The sequence below is a fragment of the Eubalaena glacialis genome, chromosome 7 (assembly GCF_028564815.1).
Source record: "Eubalaena glacialis isolate mEubGla1 chromosome 7, mEubGla1.1.hap2.+ XY, whole genome shotgun sequence".
NCBI classification, from domain to species: domain Eukaryota; kingdom Metazoa; phylum Chordata; class Mammalia; order Artiodactyla; family Balaenidae; genus Eubalaena; species Eubalaena glacialis.
In genome coordinates, this window is record NC_083722.1 from 39,429,430 (window position 1) to 39,453,096 (window position 23,667).

General features: G+C 58.8%; 2 protein-coding genes across 2 annotated transcripts; one reads left to right on the forward strand and one right to left on the reverse strand.

Moving 5' to 3' along the window:
* The first annotated feature begins 148 nt into the window (after nucleotides 1-148).
* Nucleotides 149-23,490, forward strand: TEAD3 (TEA domain transcription factor 3). The gene is made up of 16 exons (XM_061197450.1): nucleotides 149-260; nucleotides 512-640; nucleotides 876-986; nucleotides 1,055-1,395; nucleotides 10,812-11,070; nucleotides 13,112-13,176; nucleotides 17,161-17,223; nucleotides 18,323-18,334; nucleotides 19,232-19,369; nucleotides 19,478-19,527; nucleotides 20,114-20,175; nucleotides 20,812-20,945; nucleotides 21,108-21,281; nucleotides 21,467-21,607; nucleotides 21,685-21,837; nucleotides 22,041-23,490. The coding sequence occupies exons 1-16, from the start codon at nucleotides 149-151 to the stop codon at nucleotides 22,152-22,154; spliced, it is 2,058 nt and encodes a 685-aa protein (XP_061053433.1). The 3' UTR covers nucleotides 22,155-23,490.
* On the reverse strand, nucleotides 16,528-16,794 carry LOC133095247 (ATP synthase subunit f, mitochondrial-like). The gene has a single exon (XM_061196335.1). The coding sequence runs from the start codon at nucleotides 16,792-16,794 to the stop codon at nucleotides 16,528-16,530; it is 267 nt and encodes an 88-aa protein (XP_061052318.1).
* Nucleotides 23,491-23,667: the final 177 nt, after the last annotated feature.

Below are 23,667 nucleotides of genomic sequence, written 5' to 3' on the forward strand. Positions count from 1 at the left end.
GGCTTGAACGGTCCCTTCACCAGAGTCCCCACTGAAGACTCCTCCCTTGTCGGGGGCTGACCCCTCTGTCTCCGGGTGACCTCCATCCACTGCCCAGCCTGGCACAGGCCGAGGCAGGGGAGGAGCTCACACGGCGAGTCGGACGGAGATGAAGAACATCTGGAGTTGGAGCCGCACATCTGGTCGCGGAGCTAGCCTGCGCCGCTTCACCAACACCACCCCCGCCCGGCGCCCCTGTCACTTCCTGTCCAGGAGCAGTAGTCAGTGTTGTTTTAACCCCCTATGGGACCGTACTAGGGCTCCAAGGAGGGGGTCGGGCTCCGAGGAGGGGGTAGGTGATGGGGAACGAAAACCGGGTACCCACATCCCCAATAAAGCTGCGTCCTAGGCCAAGAGGAGCAGTGGTTCTTCAGCGCGTGCGGAGAAAGAGGCGGCGGGAGGGGTCCGGAGCGCGGGAGAGGTCCGGAGGGCGGGCTGGAGGCCTCCCTTCCCCACCCCCCACCCCGCTCAGGCCCCGGGCGCTCCCGCGTCCCCTCCCACGCGCCCATCGTGGGTCCTACCGAAACTCGGCTGGCTCGCGGTGTCGAGACGCCCCCCGCGGGGGCCCCGGGGAGCCGGGCCGAGAGGGAGGGCCCCGGAGGTCCGGGAAGAGGGGGAAAGGGAGAAATTCGAGAAACAAGCCTCTCGGGGAGAACCAGACAAACCGGGTTCGGGCAGGGCGGGCGCAGCCTCCAGGGCGGGGCCGGGTCTGGGGCCCGAGGAGTAAGGGGGCGGGCCCTCGGTCGGGAGAGGGCGCTCCGCCTCGGCCGCTCGGGACTCGGGTAGGGGGTAGGGAGACCCGAAGACCGTGCGTCCCGGCTCCGCCGGGCTCCTAGTGACGCGGCACCCGGGCCCCTGCACCGACGGGAGTCCTGCCCCCGAGGTGGGAGCTCCGCCCTCGGCCCCGCCCAGGCCGGAGCCCCAAATTCCGGCGGGGGACTGGGGAGGTAGGGTAGGGCAAGGGAGGTTGAGAGCGCCGCTCCGGCGGGTGAGGAACGGGGCGCCGGGCGCGGAGAGGCCGGGGGCCGCCTGGGGTCCCGAAGCGTCAGGGTGGGCAGCCCAAGCGCGGTCGGGGGCGGCCCCGCGCGGCCCCGCCCCTCCAGGCCGGTGCCCGCCCCCCTGCGCGCCCCGCCCCCTCCTTCCCCGCAGCCCCCACCCCCAGTCCCGGCTCCTCAACACAAACTTTCCGTCCCGCTCGCTCCCTCCTCCGCGCCCGGCGCCTCCCGCTCCAGCCCGGCTCATTCCGCACATTCCGGTCAGCCCCCTCCCCACGACCCCCCTTCCCCGGCCCCCCTCTTCGCTCCCTCGGGCCCGGCGGAGCCGCCCGGCCGGAGCGCCCCCGCGAGATCGGACCAGGTAAGCCGGGCGGACGCCGGGAGGAGGCCCCGCTGGGAGAGGTGGTTTGGTTGGTTGGTTCTGGGTTGGGGGGGCACTCGAGGGGGGCTGGTTCCCAGAGCTATTGTCCAGCCTGAGCCGGAGCCCCGGATCTGGGTGCCGGGAAGTTTAGAGGAAAGGGGGGGAAGCCCTCCGGGAAGCCCCGCCCACCCCTCCCACCCCACCCCCATCCCCCCCACCCCCCCGCGACCCGGACGAGTTGTTCGGGGGAGGTCGGGGAGCCGGGAGCTTGGCCCCGGTGCCATCGCCTGGCCCAACGTCCGCCTTTGGGGTGTCGAGGTCGGGGTCTGGGGGCCCGCACGGTCTGGGGGGCCTGCCACCGGGGAGCTCCCAGTCCCGGGCCCCGCCGCCCTTTGGACTCCCAGCTCGCGCTCTCTCGGAGCCCGCTGGGCCCCAGCTCCACGCAGGCCTCGGGCCCGGCCTCCCGGCGCCCAGGCCGGCTCCTGCGCGCGGTGCCCGCAGCCGCGCCGGATCGTGGAGGGTGTCTGGCAGCAAAGCTGCGCGCCCTGGGCGTGTGCCCCCTGAGGGGCAGGGGCTTAAGTTCCCTCCAGTTCTGCCGCCTGCGTCGGGGTGGAGTTTTCGGAGTTCCAGCCCTGAGCTCTGTGAGCCTGGCTCTAAAGGGGGCTGGATTTGGGGCCTTCTCTTCGCCACGCTTCCTCAGAGCCCTAGTTTAGACTTTAGAGGGTTTGAAGACCGCTTGTCTCCTCTAACCCTAACCCCCCAACACTACCCCCACCATTGTCTGTCGTGCCCTTTACTCCTGCCTGGGGAAGGAAGGCCGGGAGTGCCTGTCTGCGTCTGGTTTCCAGCTTAGCCAGGCCGCACGGCAGTGTCATGGAGACCCCACTGTGTCACCTTTCCAGGAGAGGGGCCCTGATCCAGGGCTGAGAGATTCTTTCTGAACAAGGGGGAATGAGGCGCTGGGGTAGGGCTTCTCAGGGGGCACCTCCTTCTGTGTCTTTACTCGCTCCAGGTAGAGGCAGAACCAGGTCAGGCCTGGACTTGTAGCCCAGGAGAGCAGGGGGTGGGGATGGGGGCTGGACACAGTTCAGAGGGGCTGGTGCGAGCCCACGGCGCCTCTGTATATCCGGCCTCCTGCAGCTGATTCTGTGTCCAAATGTTCCACCCCAGTGCAGGGGGCCAGGGCGCCTCCTTGGCCAGAATGCTGGGGGCAGCCTGGGGCAAGGAGGGAAATCTCAAGTTGCCAGAAATTAAGAGATTTGGGGGAATTAGGTATTCCTCCCTTCCAGATTCTTGTAGCTCCTTTTCCAAGACCTCCCCCCAGCGGTGCCACCACAGGACGTGGTTCTGTGGTCTTTCTGGATCCCTAGGAGATAAACAGATGTATTTTCTAGGACTAGGCTATATGGTGACAGTGACTTCAGGGGCCCTGGATGCCCCCTCCTCAGAGAGAGGCTGGGATCCAATGGGAGTCTCAACCTTGTGGGCCTTCCCCCACCACCATCCCCCCAGGGAGGGAACAATAATTAATGCTAATTAGCACATTTGGGCAAGGGAATGGCTGAGTAGGATGGTCGGTGATTGGCAGGACAGAGCTCTGTGTGTGTGTGTGTGTGTGTGTGTGTGTGTGTGCGCGTGTGTGTGTCCTGGGCCCTGCTCCCACCCTCACCCTCAGGTTTGCAGACCTTGGTACATTCTGACAGTTGGGTAAATATTAAAACAAAAAGACCTCTCAAACAGAGAAGGTCAAGAAATTAAGAGATGTGGCCCCAGCTGGGCCTTTAACCAGTTGTGTCATCCTGGTGGGCCTCAGTTTCCCTGTTTGGAATCCATGACTTCTCAGGTCCGTTTTCTCTGAGCTTCTCTCGGAGTCTCTGTCTCCTAATCAATCGGCCTTCCCTCTCTTCCCATCATGGAACCTGAACCTGGTGGGGCCTGGAGAGGTGAGTGGGTGACCCAGTGGTCTAAGAAGAAGGCGAGGGCTAATCAGGGGGTGACTGAGGGCAGCTAAGCCAGGTGAGAGTGGCTGAAAAGGTTACAGGCAGCAGGTATCAGGGGACAGGGAGGCCGGTGGAGTCCGGGGAACTGCCCTGGGAGGTGGCACTGGGGTCTGGCAAGGCTGGGCAGGGTAAATGGTGTTCAGAGGCCGCCTGGATGGCCGACCCCTCTCCCGGACGCCTCTAGGGGCTCAGGGTGGAAGTTGGAAGGGAGTGAAAGCTCCCAGTCCTGTCCACCTCCTCGCTCAGGAAGGGAGAGGAGCCTAGGGGCCGGCTGACAGGGAGGACAGTGTGGGAGGGAGCTGGTGGTGCCAGGCCCCAGGGAGCCAGGGAGCCAAGAGGGCTCCCAATGCTGCAGCTTTCTGTGGAGGTAGCCAGGAGGTCGCAGTCTCTGCTTCCCACGTGGGCGCTGCAGGAGCTGTGGGGTCCGAGGGGTGGCCTTGAGGGTCCAGGTATCCATGGCCCTCTGGGGCCGCCCTGGGGCCATGGCAGGAGCTTCTCTGCTCAGAGCTGGGGTGGAGGCCAGCAGGTCACACTTGGCCCTGTCCCCGTGGCCTCGCCCTGCCCTCCCCTCCCCCTTGGTGTACCAGCCTAGGGTGGTCTGCAGGAGAGGCCCTGCCCCTCCCGGGAGGACTCTGGAGGGGAGAGGGCTCTGCCTGTCCGCTCAGGGTCCCACAGGGGACTGGGGGCAGGAGCCAGAGAATTCTGTCGCTCTGCGAATCCCCAAAGCCTCGGCCCCTGAGGTTTCCTAGAGTGCTGATTGCTTCCTGTACTCCCTGCCAGGCCCGACAGGACAGGAAGTGATAGAGGGAAACGAGAGTGCCACTGTGTGTGCCGCTGGATGTGTGTGAGAGAGAGAGAAGCCGAGTGGGACACTCTGTGTGGGTGACGCTGGGGGGGTGGTTGCAGGTGGGGGGAACTGGGTAAAACCAGTTTGTGTGTGTGACTGCATGTGAGAGCAACTGTATGCGACATTGTGACTTTGTAACATTCACGTGTGAGAGAAGCTATGATATTCTCAGTGTGTGACTGACACTGCAGGTACATGAGGGAAACTATGAATGATGTTCTTAGTGTGTGACTGACGCTGCGTGTGTGTGTGTGTGTGTGTGTGTGTGAGGCTGTATGGAGGACCTATGTGTGTGAGGGGCCATCACATGGGGTACGTTTATGAAAGACACTGTCTGCTTGACCAGCGGTGTGAGCTCACACTCGTGTCTGGATGGGATTCCTATGCTCCAGGTGTGTGAGGGACACTGAGATTGTGTGATGCTGTGTGTGTCAGAAGCAGAATGAGTGACACTCTGTGTGACGTATGTTGCTGTGGCATGCCTATGCATGGCGCAGTGTGAACAGCAAATGAGATGACCTTGGGTTTGTAGAAACTCTGATGGTCTGTGTGTGACTATATATGACACCACGTATGAGAAAAGTTGTCACAACATGGTGTACCTGTGTGTGTAAGGGGGAAACCGTTGTGACACGGCGGACTATATCCAGTGCAGCAGGCGTGTGCTGAGAAGCTGTGGCAACAGCTGAGTGTGAAATCAGGCGTGTGGGTGAGACTGAGCACGAGAAAGAAACTCCGCACATGGAGGGACGGTGCTATTTGTGGGGTGTGACTGAGACCGACTCTGTGGGTGGTCACATCTGAGATGGTTTGTGACTGTGGGGCAGTGGAGGTGACATCCTTCAGGACTGTGGCATATATGGTGTGGTTTGCCACGTATGATGAATTTGGGGGACTGTGACCCCAATGCATGTGGTGTCTACGTGGAGGACCACAGAAAGAAAACTGTTGAAAACAAAGAAAGAATGGGACTTCCCTGGTGGTCCAGCAGTTAAGACTCCGCACTTCCAGTGCAGGGGGCACGGGTTCGATCCCTGGTCGGGGAACTAAGATCCCACGTGCCGTCAGCATGGCCAAAAAAAATACAAGAAAAAAAAAAAAAAAGGAAAGAATGTACTTAATGCCGCTGAAGTGTGCACTTAAAAACGATTAAAATGGTACATTTTTGATTACGTATATTTTATCACAATAAAAAAAGTTAAGAAAAAGAAATAAGGGAGGTGCAGGTAACAGTGAATGTGCAGGACAGTGGCTGTGAAAAGGAGTGTGTGCGTTTGATAGAGAGGAGGCGCCCAGGGAAAGCCTGTGTGTTTATAGATGACATTGACATTGTGACCTTCCTGAGGGGGCAACTGACTGAGGGACCAGTGGCAGCTCAGTGGGTGATCCAGAGTCCAAGGGGCCCTCTGACATGTTCACTGAGAACTGTGAAACCCAGTTTCACCCCTTGGCTGCATCCCCGCCCCCTCCAGCTTGGATCCCTGGCCTTCCTGGAGTGGGATGAGATGAGGAGACAGGACAGTCTCAGAGTGTGGGTGAAGGGAGGTGTGGGAAGTGGGCCCCTTCTCCCTGCAGGAGGTTTGAGGGCTCTGAGTCTCTTCCCTCCCTCCCTCCCTCCCTCCTACACTGCTGGAAGCAGGGGTCACAGTGAGGATGAGCCTTGGAGAGGGAAGCCTGGGGGGCTACCCTGCCCCATCTGCTCCCCGAGGAGCCCACGCCCTAGGAGAGGGGGTGGGTGGGTGCAGAGACTGGATTCCCAAATTGGAAGCACATTAATAAGCTGGGGAGGGGTGGGGAGCCCCCCTTCACCTCCCTCCTAGTGGGCTCTGCAAATTGCTTCCTCCTGTAAAAATCTCGACCCTGCTCCAGGGAGGAGGGTACTCTATCTCCAGCCTGGCAGGGTGTGGTCACTTGGCAGGGTCCCTCAGGGGTCCTTGGCCTGCAGGTGGGGGAGGCAGACACCATCCCCATCCCGCCTGCCCTGCTCTCCCATCCCAACCAGAGCACGGCCAGTTCTAGGGTGGGAGCCTCTGGCAGCTGGAGAACAGCTGGCCTGCTGTGGGGGTGGGTGGGGAGGAAGGAGGGAAAAGCAGAGGGGGCGGGGAGGCTCCCTTAGCCCTCATCTACCGCCTGCCCCATCCTCGCCCCCCTGGCTGGTCAGCCCAGCCCAGGTTTGGGGGCAGGGCATTCAGGATGAAACTGCTGATTTCACTAATCTTCCCACACTTTGAGTGATGTTCTCACTCAAAGTGAGAGCACTTTGAGGGCTGAAGTCCTGCAAGAGTGGACAGCTGCTGCCCACTAGACCCAGCACAGTCACCGGGCTCAGTCCGACCTCTCTGCGGGGCTGGTGCCGGGGGAGGGGTGCGGGGTGCAGACACCTGCCTGGACTTGCCTTTTCTGCATCCCCCACCAGGCAGAAGCTCTGGGGGAGCCCAGGTTTCAAGCCCGTCCCTCCCCCTACTTGAAAGGCGGTAGAGGGCTGGGTGGTCTGGAGGCTTCGGGGCCCTGGGGGTGAGGGCCTAGGGCCTCTGCAGCAGCCCCTGCGCTGGCCTCCACCCCTGGAGCTGTCCAGCCAGTTATTCCAGCAGGTCTGGCCCCAGGGTGGGGAGTGGGCAGCAAGGTGCCCCTTATCTCCCTCAGGGCCCTGAAGCCTGCTCACCCAGCCTCCTATCTCCTACCCGGCCACCACCCAGAGGCACCTTCTGACCTCAGAAGGCCCTGGGAGAGGGGAAGCGGGTGTGTGCTGGTCAGATTGAGGGTAAAGTTAGAGCGAGAACACAGGAGGTCCTTGGGCTGTGCAATACCAGGGAGATGGGAGGTCGTCTGAGAGGAGGGCTGGGGAGCAGATGGGCCAGGAGTGGGGATGTCCTGGATGCGGCCCTGTTGTGGCTGACCCCAGCCCCCAGCCCCCAGCAGTGGCTCCCTGGTCACTCCTTCCCCCTAGGTCTGCCCCAGCCTCTGGGTCTTTCTGTCCTTGGCTCCCGCTCTCTCTCTCTCTCTCTCTTTCTTTTTCTCTCTCACCACCATCTGGTTTTCCCCTCCCTCACTGCTTGACTGTATCTGAGTTTAGTGATTTACCCGCTTCATTTGTGTGTCTCCATCTCCTCCATCTTGGTCTCTGTCTTTCTGTCTCTGTTGGTCATAGTCACTCTCTCCCCACTCCCCCCAATGTCTGTGGATCTCACTCTCTCCAGCACTCTACCTGTTCCGTATGTCTGTCTCTCTCTGGATCTCTGTCTCTCTCTCCCTCTGGGTCTCACTCCAAGATCCCCTCTCTGGGTCTCTTTTTTTTGTCTCTCACTCTGTGACTGTCCTGTCTCTTTTGTCTGTTTTCTTGTCTGTCTGTCTCCTGCTCTCTTCACCCACCCCCAGACTCGCCCACACCGTGTCCCCCTTCCCCTCCTGTCTATCCCAAGCTCCACCCTCTTTGCCCCTCACTTGGGTCTTTCTCCCCCTTCTCCCATCCCTCCTGGTGGTGCAGCCCAGCAACGCAGAGGTTCTAGACACCTGGGCCAGTGTCAACGAGCAGCTGGGGGGCTGCCACCCCTGTCAACCCCTCTCTGTTGGCTGGGGCTGCCTTCCCCTGGGGCCTGCCCTCTGACCCCAGGCAGCCCCCTCCACCACGCCTGAGTCCCGCATTGGCCTCAGTCCAGCCCTGCAGTTGGCTGAGGAACCCATAGCCTCCTCCCTGCCCCCCACCTGAGTCCCAGTGGTTTGGGGTCTAAGGAGAGGAGGGTGGCCCACTCTCATCTCTGTCCTCATCCCACAGCAGTAACTCTGGGAAGGCCAGAGCAGCCAGTGCAGACTCCTTGCACTGACCTGCTGCTGAGTGATGCGGTAGGACAGAGACCCCAGTTCAGCCCCCAGCGGGGCTCAGCTGCCCGCCTGCCATTGCCCACGGGTGTGCCTCGGTTTGGGGGTACAAATATTCTTATTGGGGTGTCCGCTCGCGCACCCACGCAGCGTACCGCACACACGTGCTCCCGTGCATGGCTGTGTGGGGTGGGGGTCACCTGCGGGCCCCTGTGTGGGTGCCTCTCCCCGCAGGGGCGGTCCTGGAAAGTGAGTCTTGCATGTGCCTGTGAGCCAGCGGAAGGGACGGTGGTCCTGCTTCTCTCCTTGACTTGTCCTTGTGGCCGCCCCCTGGGTTCCCCTCCCCCTTACCAGCTGCCAGCAGTCCCAGCCAGGGGCCGCCGCCCCGCCCCCCCAGTCTGTCCCAGCTCCCAAGCACTGCTGTGTTCGCCATATTTGGCCACAGTGCTCCTGCGGGGGGCGGGGCGGGGCTGACATCACCCCGAGAAGGGGGGGCCACTCCCTGGATGAGGGGAGGCGGGCACAGACTTGGGGGAGGCAAGGAAGTTGCTTTGAAAAGTCTGGGGCTGCCAGGGCCCCCCATGCGCCGGGCCCCTGCTGCTCTGAGGGAGGCCTCAGGAAAAGATTTGGGGGGAAATGGGTTGAGGACTCTGTTGGGAGGGGTCTTAGCTCATTGTAGTCCCTCTTCTGCCTCCCCTCTAACGCCCGCCTGTGGCACTGTCAGACTTGGGGCACGGGGGTGGGGCGGTGGCTTGCCTCCCAGCTAGCTCAGTATAGGCGCCCGCCGCTGTGTCCCCCGGCATCCCACCCCTCCCCCCCACTCTTATTACAAGAACTTGCCCTCAAGGGGTTGAGGAGGGGATGGGGATGAGGATACAGCTTGCCTGGGTGAGTAGAGGGATGTGGCCCCTCTGAGCCGTCAGGAGCATGGCTTCCTCTCTCCCTGGCTGCCCGCTGGTGTGGTGGTCTTGGAGGCCTCACAAGGAAGGGTTACAGTGGTCTGGGGGTCCTTGAAGTTGCTCCAGCCACCTGTGCTGAGGGGGACCCTGTGGTCTGGACCCCACTGGGCATTCTCAGGTGGTTGCCATGACAGCTGGGCCTCCTTTCCCTCTGCAGATGGTGGGGCTTCTTACCTTGGTTAAGAGACTGAAGCTAGATTGCCTGGGTTCAGAACCCAGCTTTAGCACTTACTAGCTGTGTGTCCTTGGGCAAATTGCTTAACCTCTCTGTTCTTTGGTTTCCTCATCTGTAAAGTAGAAGTAATAATAGTATCTACCTCATAGGTGATTGTGAGGATTAAATGAGTCAATGTGTGTAAAGTCCCAGACTAGTGCCTGCCATATGCAGGTGCTGTCATTCGTAGTAAAATTAAATGTAAACTCTATATCCATCTGACATTCAGGCCCCCAGGCCCTCCCCATCCCATGCCACTAGCAACTACCTTCAAGCCTTCCAAAGCGAAGAGGTGGCCCCCACAGGGAAAATCCCCACCCATTTGGCAAGACCTGGAATTCTTGTTTGAGGGGAAAGAAGTCTCTTCCCCAGCTTCTGATGGGGTCTCCCACTCTCCACCCTGCTCCCCCCTTTCCCTACAGCCCTGAGCAAAGTCCTGGGGTCTAGCCATCTGGGGCTCTGGGGCTCCCAGGACCCTGATACACATTGGACATGTGGTTCTGAGGCTGAAGGGGTCCGGGGGGTGAGCCTTAGGGCTGTGTGTGTTGGGGGACTGTCTGGATGTGATCTACTTTAATAACCCAGCCTGGCGTGTGCAGGGAACTCAGAGTTTACAGAGCCCTGGCCCATCCACGATGTGGGCCAGGGCAGGGGCCAGTGTGTGGGTGGTTTATGGGCTGCTGTGGGGCCGGGAGGTGCAGGAACAGGAAGTGGGATGGAGGAGTGGGTGGGGTTGAGCAAGGCTGTTGGCCAGGCACCTTCTCAGCTGCTCCCTTACCAGCCAGTGTCGCTCCGTCTCATGATTCCTGGGGCAGTTCCTGCCCTGAGTTTAGGTTCCTTGGCAGGGTTCTCATGAGTTATCTTTTGGGGAAGGCAAAACTGTACCCTTCCTGGGTCTGGGACCCTCCTCAGGCCACAGTGGGTCCTTGGCAGGATTGCACTGATGCTGAGGGGGAGATTGAGGGGTGGGGGTCCCTGTTTGGGGATCCCGATGACAAGGAGGAAGAGCTGGCAGAGCGAGAGCCAAGGAGCCCCTCTGAGAGCCGCAGAAGCACTGGGCCCTGCCCCTCGTGGTCCTCCTCTCTGCCCATCATGGTGCCTTTGGCAGCTGCATGGCCTTGTGAGCCTGTTTTCCTTATCTGAATAATGGGCATCACTCCTTGCCCTCCCCACCTTAGTTTTGAGGATTGAATGAATATGAAAGTACTTTTTCCCCACAAAAGTACTGTGTAGGTATAAGGCATTGCTATTGTTGCTGTTGATCACCACCAGGCATCATGGTTGGCACTTTGTCTGATCTCATTTCATTTTAACCCTCACAACCTCAAAGGAGACCTTTCCTTCGTTTTACAGGACTGAGGCTCAGAGAGGTGAAGTAACTCATCCCAGGTCACACAGCACTGACTAAACATAACCTCTGGTCCCCTCCACCCCACCCTGGAGCACCTGCCCCGGGGGTGGAGATTGCTGTGGTCTGGGAGGACCCTGCCCTAACCCCTCTGTGGTCTGGGAGGACCCTGCCCTAACCCCTCTGCGGTCTGGGAGGACCCTGCCCTAACCCCTCTGCGTCTGCCCCCCAGGCTCAGGCTGCCCAGTGGGCTCAGGCCCAGAGCCCAGAGCCCAGAGCAACCAGCACAATAGCGTCCAACAGCTGGAATGCCAGCAACAGCCCCGGGGAGGCCCGGGAGGATGGGCCCGAGGGCCTGGACAAGGGGCTGGACAACGATGCGGAGGGTGTGTGGAGCCCGGACATCGAGCAGAGCTTCCAGGAGGCCCTGGCCATCTACCCACCCTGCGGCCGTCGCAAGATCATCCTGTCGGATGAGGGCAAGATGTACGGTGCGTGTGGGGAGGCACAGGGACCCTGGACTGGACTTGGGGAGGCGGTCCAGCCCTCCTCACCCCTCCCCCTGCTCTCTGCCCCCTCACCCAACCGGTTTGGCGAAGTCCTGGAGGCCGCCAGCCCTGAGGGCGGGCGGGTCTGGGCGTGCAAGCCTGTGTGTCTGGATCCTCCTCATAAACAGGCCAGGCTTGCCCCCTCCACCAGAGCGCAGCCCACACGCGACACCACCCCCGCCCCCGACCCCACCCCCGACTGCCCCTCCTCTCCTCGCCCTGGCCAGCCTGGAGGTTTCGGGGTGACTCAGTGGGCCCGGGAAACTGGGTCAATCTGGTGTGTTCCAGGCTGGGCCCAGGAGAGGGTCCCTCTCCTGGGAGGACGTGGGGGAGCCGGAGGGGTGAGACCTGGGGTGGGAGAGCAGAGAGCAGTGTTTCCCACTGGCGAGTTCCCTCCAGAGAACGGGGGGCGTGGAGAGGGGGCTGCAGAGTGGTGGGAGGCCCACACTGTGACAGGGCTTGCGTGGGGAAGGGCGCTGGAGAGATAAGGGGACTCCCTCACTCCTCACACCCCCTCCCAAGTCTGCTGCTCTCCTGGCCCCTCTCTTTGCCACCTTGCCCATCTCCCGCTTCCAGAAGGGAGCATCCACCCTGGTCCAGCCCTGAGAGGGCTCTCCCAGGGCTGCATTTTTGGGATAACTCAACCCTTTGGGGCCTGACTCCTTGCCAGCTCCCTCCAACCCGCCCCGACAGCCTATGGCTGGGTGAGGCAGGCCCTCAGCCTGTCCCCTCCCAGTGTCCAGCACCGTGGCGGGTGTAGGAGGGAGACAGCTGGGCTGCCCCGTGTCCCCTGCCCCACCACCGTGCCACGCCCACCCCCAGCCCCAGAGCCCCACTCACGGGGCAGGCAGATGTTCCAGGGCGCCTTCCATAGGGCGGGGGCCGCCTGCCCCCACTGCTCCCTCCCAGATGGCTGGGGCAGCCCCACAGGGTATTTTTAGACAGGGTGGAGGGAGTGGGGTGGAGAGGGGCAGGCAGGAAGGGAGGAGCAGTGGGGCCAGTTCTGTCATGGAAGAGGAATTTGGAGAATGCGGTCCTTCTGGGGAGGCTATGGGGTTGGGGGGCAGGGGGCCTGAATTTGGGGGTAAGAAGTATACACGCTGAGGATGCTGACACATGCTTCACCGTGCGTCCCAAGCACCCCCCCTTTACAGGGCCAAGGCCCCTGGATGCCGGCCAGCCTCTGGGCCCCCAGAGGGTCCCTGGTGCTGAGCAGAGCCCCCACCCCAAGTCTGAAGGGCTGCACTGGGAGGGACAGACACTGGTAACCAGTGACATGGGGGTGACAGGTTCAAGGACACGGTGACATGCTCAGTGACACATCTTGACCCAGGCTGTCAGTGTAGGAGATGTGTTGGAGACCATCTGGTCCTTCCTGCCCGTTTCACCAGAGAAGGGCAGGGACTTGTCCAGGGTCTCCCGGTGGCAAGGACAGCTAGGACAGGAACCCAGGCCAGGGTTCTTACAGACACACAGAGGGACGCGTCCCCAGACATCTCCCTCTCTCTCTCTCTCTCTCTCTCTCTCTCTGTCACACACACACACACACACACACACACACACACGAGCCCTTACCCTCGGAGGTTTAGAGCTGGTGACAGCACGGAGAGGAAGGAAGCACTGCCGGGGGCTGGGATGAGGGGCCCAGCTGTCCTGCAGCCCTTCGGCCACACCTGCCCCTGTCCGTCTCGTAGGGAAACCTGTCAGGCTGCCTGACATTGTTCCACCTCCTGCTCTGCCGCCCCTCCCCCAACAGCAGCCCCCCAGGTCCTGGAGGCGGTGGGGGGGAGCTCTGGGACTTCCCCACCATCCTTCACCCACCCCGCTTGTGCCCCTTAGGTGGGGTGGAGCAAAGAGAGTGGGGAGAGAAAACAAGAGCAGCGTGTGCGGGAGGGGCCTGGTGTATTTCCAGCTGGTGGGAGGTCTCCAGCCACCAGGGGTCCCCTTTGACCACTCCCCATTTTTTCCTGTCACCCCAATCTAGGCCGAAATGAGTTGATCGCACGGTATATTAAATTGAGGACGGGAAAGACTCGGACAAGAAAACAGGTAGAAGATGATTTACGCTGCGGCCCCTCTGCCCACACACACTCTCTCCCCTGCCTCTGTCAGCCCCTTCCAGGCCGAGCTATCCCATTGCCCTGCCCACCTCCTCAGAGCCGCCCCCTCGCCCAGCCCACTCCCCTAGTTCGCTGACTGGGGACCGAACCCATGCCACCTGCATTGGGAGCGAGGAGTCTTAACCACTGCACCGCCAGGGAAGTCCCCACTGTCCTTTCTGACCCCCCTCCCAGACCTTTGATCCAGCGACCACAGATGCGCCCCAGTGGACAACTGTGGCAGCTGCATGTCACTGCCCTGAGTGGCTCACTGACCAGTCAGGGAGACAGACAGTTGGACAGGTGAGGGCAGAGCAGGGCAGCATGGCTGAGATCAGAGCATGTACTGTCAGACAAGCATTGAACCCGGACCAGGAAGGGGAAGGGAGGAGGGAGGGCTAGGAAGGCTTCCTGGAGGAGATGACACTCAAGATGTATTTTTAAGAAGGAAGAGGATTTACCCAGGCAGGAAAAAGGGAGAGGATTCTTCCAGGCTGAGGAAGTTGACTATACAAATAGTAATTGTAAGCCCATTCAGAGCTGACTTTGTATTAATTTATTTAGTCCTCATAGCAACCTTATGAAGTAGGTACAGTAATTATCTCCATTTTACAGGTGAGAAAACCGAGGCACAGGGAAGTTAAGTAACTTCCTAAGGTCACTCCGCGGGTAGGTGGTGGATCCAGGATTCAACCCACTGGGCAGGAAAGAGCCTTCCGTTAGCAGTGTGGTGTGTGGAGGGAGGGGTGGGAGAAGCTGAGGGCTGTGAGAGATTGAGCTGGAGGCCGGAGGGACAGGTTTCCCTGGGGGCAGCTGGGGGCCATGGAAGGGAATAGATCAGGGAGTGGCGCGTGGCAGCTGTCAAGGCATCTTGTCTCCGGAACACCCGAGGCAGTGGATAGAGAGGACCAGGCCAAGGCAGGGACCTAGGTCAGCAGCGGTGGCCTGGGCAGCGGCAATGGTGAGGGTAGTGGTGGTAGGGACGGAAGAAACTGGTGATTTGGGAGATGACTGGGTGGCGGGAGAGAGGCAGGCTCTAGGCAGGGACCTGGAGAACTGAGGCCAGCTCTGGCCCTCAGCCCCCCAAACCTCCCTCTGTGGATGGGGTTTGGGCCTTGCATCCACCCCCGAGATCCTCATTGTCTCAAAGGAAGGTTCTGGGTCCACCCACCCAGTGCGGAAGTAGAAACGCTCCCTCATTGTTCAGGCCTTTATTAACCACTCTCCCTGGGCCAGCTCATGTGGTACAGCATTTATTCACTTAGCAAATCATTGAGCTACTACTATGTTCTCGGCACTAGGGATCCGGCGAGGAACTGGATAGACAAGGGCCCAGTTCCCTGGAGCCTGGGGCCACAGGAGGAGTACTGGCTGATCAGCCCCCGGGTTCAAATACCTTGCTCCTATACCTGCGGGGAGGGGATGCCTCATCTCCAGCCTCTGTTCCTCAACCATTCAGTAGCCGATATGTAGAACAGAGTGTATTTGTATAAGAATGTGCCGCTGCTGTTGCTATTATTATTACTGTAGTTATAAACAGAAAGCCATCCCAGGCACAGGAGGAGGGCACTGTCCCAGCGTGTCCTGCTTCACCCAAAAGACATGTTCGTAGGAATCTGTTTGTCAGAGCTGGAAGGGGCCCAGGGATCTTTAAGCGAGGCCCAGGGAGGGTAGCAGAGCCTCTTAATTCTGGGTCCAGCATCATACCTGCTCCTGGCCAGGTATCCCGAGAAGGCTTGGCTGTACGTTAACATTTTACAAACGAGCTGTCGGCAAGCTCAGGATTTTAAAAACCTCTGGCCTTTGTCATTTTGCAAGGGTGGCACTCCTCTAACTTTATTCTGTAGTAGAACTCTGATGTCTAATATCTCCTTAAAGGGGGTTCCTTCCTATTGTTGTGAGAACAAGGCATGTCTTTATGTGTCGCAAAAAGCAACCCTCTGACATGCAAGGTTTTTTGGTTGTTTTCATTTTACTCTCTGTTGAAAAAAAATGCCGTTTTCATTTTTTTTTTTACAGCTATGTACAGGAATTAGTAGCAAGTACAATGCCTCCCTATTGAAAACACAGCTAAATATTACATTAAGATTAAGTCCCATGTGACTTTCAGCTGTCACAGAGTTGACCATTTGGAGATAGTCCTCTGGGCTAAGGGTATATTGGTGGTGGCCAAGTGGGCTGTGGAGTCAGGCCACCTGGGTTCATCTGTGTGACCTTGGATAAGTTGCTTAACCTCTCTGTGCTTTGGTTTCATCATCTGTAAACTGGGAATAATATTAGTACCGACTTCTTAGCATTGCTGTAAAGGTCAGAGGAGTTGGTACATGTAAAGTGCTGGGAACAATAGTAGCTGTGCTCGGTAAACATCAGTTATTGTCATGACGTGAAGTGATCGGGAATCTTGCCAGACATAGGTCTGAATCCTAGGCACCATGAGATGGCATGAGAAGCACCCGCCTAGGTTCTAACCAAGTAGCAGGGGGCTGCCTAGCGTCTTGTACATAGTAACTTTTAGTCCATGATTAAAAAGAAAAGAAACTGTTTCTTTATGGAGATAAAAACAACTTGCAAAGAAAGCCAACAGCAATTGCTGATAATGAAAGTGTGAAGCAGCTTAGAGGATCCACCTGTTCCCTCGCGCTTGTTTCATGGGGAAAACAGTGACACTTAGGTTCTCTGAGGCTGAGGGCCAGATCCTTGACAATGCCAAGGTCTGTTGTGCAAGCCCAGGGCGCACACATCCAGACCGTGACTAGCTCAGGTTTGCCAGGAGAGGGAGGCTTCAGGGAGGAGGAGCTGGAGAAGAAATGCAGTTAAAAGCACATACTGTGTACCTAGAGATAGTGTACACTGCCATGTATTAGTCCGAGGAGAAGGAATGTGTACCGGGGGAGGAAGCTGCATGAACAAAGCAGGAGTCAGACCAGGCCAGGTTTCATAGGCCGGCAAGCTGGTGGGTTTCTCGGGAGGACTTAGGCAGTGGTACAGGGGAGACCTTTTGTAAAGGATTTTGGGCTTGATGTATAATCTGGTGGCCAGCAGGAGCATTATGGCCGTGGCTAGCCTCTGTGATGCCAATTAGAAAAAAAAGTGTCTCCTCTGAGGATACCAGTGAGAAAAAGTCACCCCTTTTTGGAAGAATACAAAGATGCTCTTCCTCTGTTTTTTACCAGTCATCTTTTATTGGGTGTTAATTCTCAATTAGGATATGAAAGGATTCAGGGCTGCTGGGCAAAGGTCAGGAATGCAGAGTGTGCCCTTCACACTGAATGCAGAGTGTGCCCTTCACACCAGGACCTCTTCAATGGTACTTGCGTGGCCGCTTGTGTTTGAACTCCTTGTAAGAACAGCGGTAGTTGAAAAGCATGTAAGCTGCCAGCACCATAGAAAGCCCAGCGAAGCTCCCTTTCTTTACACTGACATACTTATTGTAATACTGGTAGTAACTTCTTTGAAATGCTCCAGCAATGCCTTTAGGGGTGAGATCCTGCATCAGTATCCAGCTTGGCAGCTCCCCTATTTTGACATCCAGGAGCTTCTCTTCCTTCAGTGGTATGACTGATGCCATCTTGGATTCCTGGGTCTCTCTTCCTCCACTTTAGATGCAGCCGTGCACCAGGGCACATAGCTTGGCCAGCAGAGCTTGGGCTGGATTTTAGCCCTCACTGGGCCAGGTGCTCTTATTCAGTGAACAACCTGTACAACTGTACATGGTGGTCCTGAAAGCCACGGTAGGCCCTTGATCAAGACAGGGCCAAAAGAGAGCAGAATTGGCAGGGCCAAGGTGTGTCTGCCCACAGGGGCCCCACGGTTGCCCCTCTTACATTTGGTCCCAGAGATGAGGGCTGGGATGCTCCTTGCCCGTGGCTACCCTGTGCTATGCCTCCTCACTGTCTGTGTTTTCCTCTCTGGCTGGGCGCGGGGCGGCCCCTAGGTGTCCAGCCACATACAGGTTCTAGCTCGGAAGAAGGTGCGGGAGTACCAGGTTGGCATCAAGGTACGTTGGGCGCCTGACTGGGGCCTCCAGCCCTTCCTCGGCCTCTCACTCACGGCGCCTCTACCACTTTCTCTGCACAGCTCAGGCCTCTGCCTTGGCTGGCTCTCTGGCCCCACTGTGCCTCTTTTCTGGCTGAAACTCTGTTCTTGCCTCTCCTGTTCTTTCTGTTCTTTTTCTCTTTCTCTCTCTCTCTCTCTCTCTCTCTCTCTCTCTACAGGTCTCTAGCCACTTGCAGGTTCTAGCCAGGCGGAAATCTCGGGAGATTCAGTCCAAGCTGAAGGTATGGGGTCCCCTGCCACTTGGCCTGGCCCTGCCCACCAGGCCTGATGCTGCTCTCTGACCCCAGCCTGGGACAGGGAGGAGCTCCCTGAGGAGCTATGGGGGGCAGCAGGGGGGTCTCAGAAAGACAAGCAGCAGAAGAAGCCCACTTGCCACTTCAGGCTACACAGGGCCAGAGCCCCTGGAGAGTAAGCAGGAACCCAAGGGGACAGCCAGCCCTACAGCGAGGGAGAGGAAGACCACCTGGGGGCCACTAAGGCCCACCTCTCTTCTTCTCCATTTTCCTTTTCTCCTTCCTCCTAACTGCTGCTTGCTAATTGCATGGGGACTCCAGGTGGGCAGGGAGGAGACACTGGTGGGGACTGGCGGGCATGGCCATTCCTTGTCTTGGATGCTCAATCCTGGCTGCTCTGTGGCTGAGGATCTCAGAGCCTTGGGTTCATGGCCCCGGCCCAGGTCAAGGCCCCTGTAGGCTGCATCTTCTTCTCCTTGCCCACAACTGCCCAGCAGACTGGGCCTCCCGCCCCAGTCCCCACACCTATAGCACAGTACACGTGGACAGACCCAAGGGGCCCCAGCTTGGTCCACCATCTAGATCTCCAGCCCCTCCGCCCTCATCCTACCCTTTCCAGGGCACGCACTCCCTCTAGGTGGCAGTGGGGCTGGGGGAGGGTCCACAGCTACCTCTGAGCTTCCCTGCACTCCTCAGGAACTGAGAGCCAGGTGGGCATTGAGAGGAGGATGGTGAAATGACATGTCCCCCCACCCCATCTGGCCCTCCTCTGTGTCTCTTCTAATCCATTCTCCTTCTCTTCCACAGGCCATGAACCTGGTAAGTAGCACTGCCCCTCCCCAGGGGGTAGGGGGCAATGGAGGGGAGAGCACCTAATATAGGATTTTCAAATTATGGATTGTGAAATCAATGTAATAGGCTTGCAAACAGCATTTTTTTAAAAATGCATTATAGGGACTTCCCTGATGGTCCAGTGGTAAAGAATCTGCCTTACAATGCAGGGGACATGGGTTCAATCCATGGTCAGGGAACTAAGATCCCACGTGCCACGGGGCAACTAAGCCCACGCGCCACAACTACTGAGCTCGCATGCCTCAACTAGAGAGCCCGCGTGCCACAAATTACAGAGCCCGCGCGCTCTGGAGCCCGCACATCACAACTACAGAGCGCACACGCTCTGGAGCCCATGCACCACAACTAAAGAAGAGAAAACCCGCGCGCCACAACTAGAGAGAAGCCTGTGTGCCGCAACTAAAGACCTGACGCGGCCAAAAATAAATAAATAATAAATCTTTTAAGAAATGGATTATAGTGGTTCTCAAACTTTCACATGCATCAGAATCACATGGAGGGCTTACAAAGCCAGATTTCTCGGCGTCACCCTCAGAGTTTCAGATTCAGTAGGTCTGGGCTAGGGCCTGAGAATTTGATTTCTAACAAGCTCCCAGGTGATGCTGGTGCTGCTGGTCCGTGGACCATACTTTGAGAACCACTGATGAAATAGAAAATATGAGAGTGCGTGACACACAAAATAAGCAAAATAAGGAGAACTGTTTTGGCTTATACTGGGTTATGGAGTAAAATAACTTCTTATTGTGGATTGTAATCAGAGGGGTGATGTACACAGGAGACAGGGCCTGGGGGGAGGCCCCTGAGGCAAGCCCCTGTCTTGTCTCTGGCCTGGCCTGGGGCTCACAAGGCTCCTCCCCTCCTCAGGACCAGGTCTCCAAGGACAAAGCCCTCCAGAGCATGGCGTCCATGTCCTCTGCCCAGATTGTCTCAGCCAGCGTCCTACAGAACAAGTTCAGCCCACCCTCCCCTCTGCCCCAGGCCGTCTTCTCCACTTCCTCTCGGGTACAGGGGTCCTGGGAAGTGGGACTGGGGTGAGGGAGTGCCTTTAGGGTGGACCGGGGTGGGGGTCCTGGATACTGAGAGGCCCTGGGCTTCTTCCCATCTCTGCAGTTCTGGAGCAGCCCCCCTCTCCTGGGACAGCAGCCTGGACCCTCTCAGGAGTGAGTATGGTGGCACTTCCTTCCCACACCCTCTTCTTTCCCCTGGCAGCCACACTGGACTTCCCCTCCCGTCTGGGTTCCAGCAGCAGCTGAGCAAAGTCTTCGTTCAAAAATAGAGGGTTGGAGAGTGCCAGTTAAGAGAGCTAATGCATCTGTCTGTTCATTCATGTGTTTGTTCATTCATCAACCACTTGTCATCCATCTTACAATTATTTTTCACTCAGTTAATCTCTGAGTCAGTCTTTCATTCAACAAGTCAGGTAGTCAAGTATTCTCAGCTCCTTCAACTCTAAGATGACTTTCTTCCTAAGGCACGCCCTCAGTTTAATGAACAGCTCTGCAGGGTGGGTTTGAAATGCTGCATTAAATGTGCGCATCAGTTGTGAGATGCAGCCAGACTTCATAAAGTTAAAACGTGAAGAAAACAAAAAGCTTGTGAGTTAGCTGGTCAGCATGCATTTCTGGGCCTCCACAGGAAGGCCTGGTGGCTTTCTATGTGGGGTCCCAGATGAGACCCACGTGACTGGGCCAGGTGGAAGGTGGGGAAGGGGGTGACCCTCTAACCAGCCCATGCTCCTGTCTGCAGCATCAAGCCCTTTGCACAGCCAGCCTACCCCGTCCAGCCACCCCTGCCGCCGACGCTCAGCAGTAAGTTCCCTGCACAAGGTAGCCACCACCTCTCCCTCCCTCAGCAGCTGCACCTCCGCTCAGAAGAGCTGGGGCCAGACTCTGTGTGTGCACGTGTGCGTGTGCACATGTGTGTGCGTGTGTGCGTGCGCGGGCTGGGAGGGAGGAGTGGCTGGCATCTGTAGGGGATTGGGACAGGCCAGGAATAGCCCCCTTACCTTTTACAATGTTGCTTCCAGAACTCTGCTACAAGTACACACCACCAAAGGTGTTAAATTGATATGTGTATGTATATATAATTCCTTCAAGGGAAATACACCAAAATCTTCAGAGTTTTACTTTCGCTAGGCATTAAGATTCTGGGTAATTTTTATTTTTACGTTTTTCACTTGTCTATATTTTCTGTTTGGACACACATTAATAGTGACATGAGGGAAAATCCACTGATGTACACTACTAGGGCCACCATACACGGTGCTGCAGGCTGTGCACTGCACAAGGACACCTGGCAGGGGAGTCAAACTCCAGGCCGTGTTCCCATCCAAAAGGGGCACCATTCTCCAGCTCGCACACAGGCTCTGTGTGGGGGTGGGGGGGCGGCTCTGTGTGTAGCCGCACACCCGCCCGTGCAGACAAGGGTCCGTCTCCTCCTCCCAGGTTATGAGCCCCTGGCCCCGCTCCCCTCAGCTGCTGCCTCTGTGCCCGTGTGGCAGGACCGCACCATCGCCTCCTCCCGGCTGCGGCTCCTCGAATATTCCGCCTTCATGGAGGTGCAGCGCGACCCTGACACGGTAACGTAGCGGGTGGGGCAGGGTCTGTGCGGTCCAGAGCCACAGCGCAGGGTCACGGGGTTGGGAGGCCATAGGGCAGGTCTATTCCCTTGCAGCCCCCCGCCCCCCCTGGGCCTGCACACTCTCGAGCTCTCCTGACCCTGTACTGGGCCCTCCCCACAGTACAGCAAACACCTGTTTGTGCACATCGGCCAGACGAACCCCGCCTTCTCAGACCCGCCCCTGGAGGCGGTGGATGTGCGTCAGATCTACGACAAATTTCCCGAGAAGAAGGGTGGCCTGAAGGAGCTCTATGAGAAGGGGCCCCCTAACGCCTTCTTCCTCGTCAAGTTCTGGGTGAGCTCCCCTGGTCCCTCTCTGCTCCCAAGGGTCCCCCCAGATGTGCGGTGCACCCAGGCCTACCCTACTGACCCCCTCTCCCTGGGCCTGTGGGCACTGTGCGGGCTATGCCCCCAGCCCCAGGGCGGGATGCCTCCCTGGGCCTCGGGCAGCACCTTAGGCCGCCCCGCCCCCTCCTCCAGGCCGACCTCAACAGCACCATCCAGGAGGGCCCGGGCGCCTTCTATGGGGTCAGCTCCCAGTACAGCTCGGCCGACAGCATGACTATCAGCGTCTCCACCAAGGTGTGCTCCTTTGGCAAGCAGGTGGTGGAGAAGGTGGAGGTGAGTGGGGGCCCGGGGGGCGAGGGGGGGGGGCTGGGGCGGGCCAGCTGAGCGACGCCTGACCCCAGCTCCCGCAGACCGAGTATGCCAGGCTGGAGAATGGGCGCTTCGTGTACCGCATCCACCGCTCGCCCATGTGCGAGTACATGATCAACTTCATCCACAAGCTCAAGCACCTGCCCGAAAAGTATATGATGAACAGCGTCCTGGAGAACTTCACCATCCTGCAGGTGTGGAGGTGGCGGGGGGGCGGGGAGAGGGCGGCGTGGGGGTCATGGGAGCACCCCAGGCACAGGGGCCTCGAAGCAGGGGTGGCCAGACCCATTCCTCAGAGGAGGAGACCGAGCCCCAGAAAGGAGAAGGCTCTGCTCAGCCCGCACGCCCCATGGCCCTGTGCCGCCTGACCTCCCGCATCTTCCTACCCGGCCCCCAGGTGGTCACGAGCCGGGACTCCCAGGAGACCTTGCTCGTCATTGCTTTCGTCTTTGAAGTCTCCACCAGCGAGCACGGGGCTCAGCACCACGTCTACAAACTTGTCAAAGACTAGGGAGCCCTCCGCCCCCACCACCACAATCCAGGACGAGCATCTTCTCCACACACCTGCCTGGCACCCCTAGGGGTCCAGGACTGAGGACTCATCCACCCGCCAGGCCTCAGGCCCAGGACCCAGGAGGCCTCCCCATCTATCCTGCACACACACTCCCTGCCACTGTTCTGCGCTTTAACTGAGCGAGAAGAGAGGAGGGCTCAGCGGCGGTGACGCGGACCACCGTACCCAGCTCTGCCCAGCCTCGAAAGACTGGGAGGACACCTTCGAGCTCAGGCACGCGTGGCCGCTGGCCCCTCAGGGGACTGTGACGGGCGGGTGAGGGCAGAATGGAGACCAAGGGAACCGGAGTGCGGAGGCCCCAGAAGGGGAGTGTCGAGTTGGGGTCAAGTTGAGAAGAAGAGAGAGGAGCCCACACTTTCTGTGCGCCTGCTGTGTGCCAGGCCTCGTGCAGGCCCCCAAGTGCCTTGTGCCATCCTCAGACCCTGCAGGGCAAGCGTGGGACTCGGTATCTCAGTGGAGGGACCCGTGGGAGGGGTGGGCGGAGTTGGAGTACTGCCTGTCTCCTAGAGCCCAGGTTTATGCTACCTCCCTGGAGTGGGGGCGGGTCTTCACTGAGGGGCCAGCCGGCTGGATTGGGGGACCGAACAGACCACCTCCTTCCAGAGCACGGGGGGCTCCTGTGCGGCCCTCAGAGCTGCCTGACCCGGGTCCGGTCCCGAGCCACCCAGCAGCCTCCCGATGGGCGAAGGCTTCCAGGGGCAGGCCCGGGCCTGAAGCAGGCTGGAGGGTCAGGTGGGAGGACGGAGTCCCAGCCCCTGGGCAGGCCACTGGCCCAGGGACAAGGGGTAGCGGAAGAGTTTGGCATTTTCTCTTGCCTAAGACTTGCGTCTGGTGGTGAACCCTCGGGGGGCACCTGTCCCTTCTGTCTTCCCCACGTCAGTCTCTGGCCTGGAGCAGCTCCCCACACCCAGTCCTGGGACTGAAGGTTAACCCTTCCCGGGCAGCCCCTTGTCAACACCCAGGCTCCTCCGCCCCCAGCCCCGTCCTCCCGCTGCCTGTGGGTATTTATGAGTTTCGTATGAAGTACTGTGCCCCTTCCTCCCCGCACCCGGCCGCCCCTGAGCTTCCTGAAGGTCCTCACAGTTTGCATATCGCTCAGGCCACCTCCAAACCCAACCTAGGTTTTATAATGTATATTATATATTTGTTGTGTATTTTTTAAATCCAGCTGTGATGGGTTATATCATAAATGTGGCGCAAGGCTGGCGCAGGGGCCCTCAAGGCCCAGCTCCTGCTTAAAAAAAAAAAATTAAAGTTATTTGTTTGTGGGTTAGTCGTGTGACCGGTTGTGTGCCAGACCTCTGGGTTTGGACAGCTTCGGGTGACCCTCCTCGTGGGTCAGGTCCTGGTGTGTCACCCCACCCCACCCCGTCTCTGCTGGGGGGCCCCAAGCACTACCCACACTCAAAATAGACAGGATTTGGGAATTCCCTGGTGGTCCAGTGGTTAG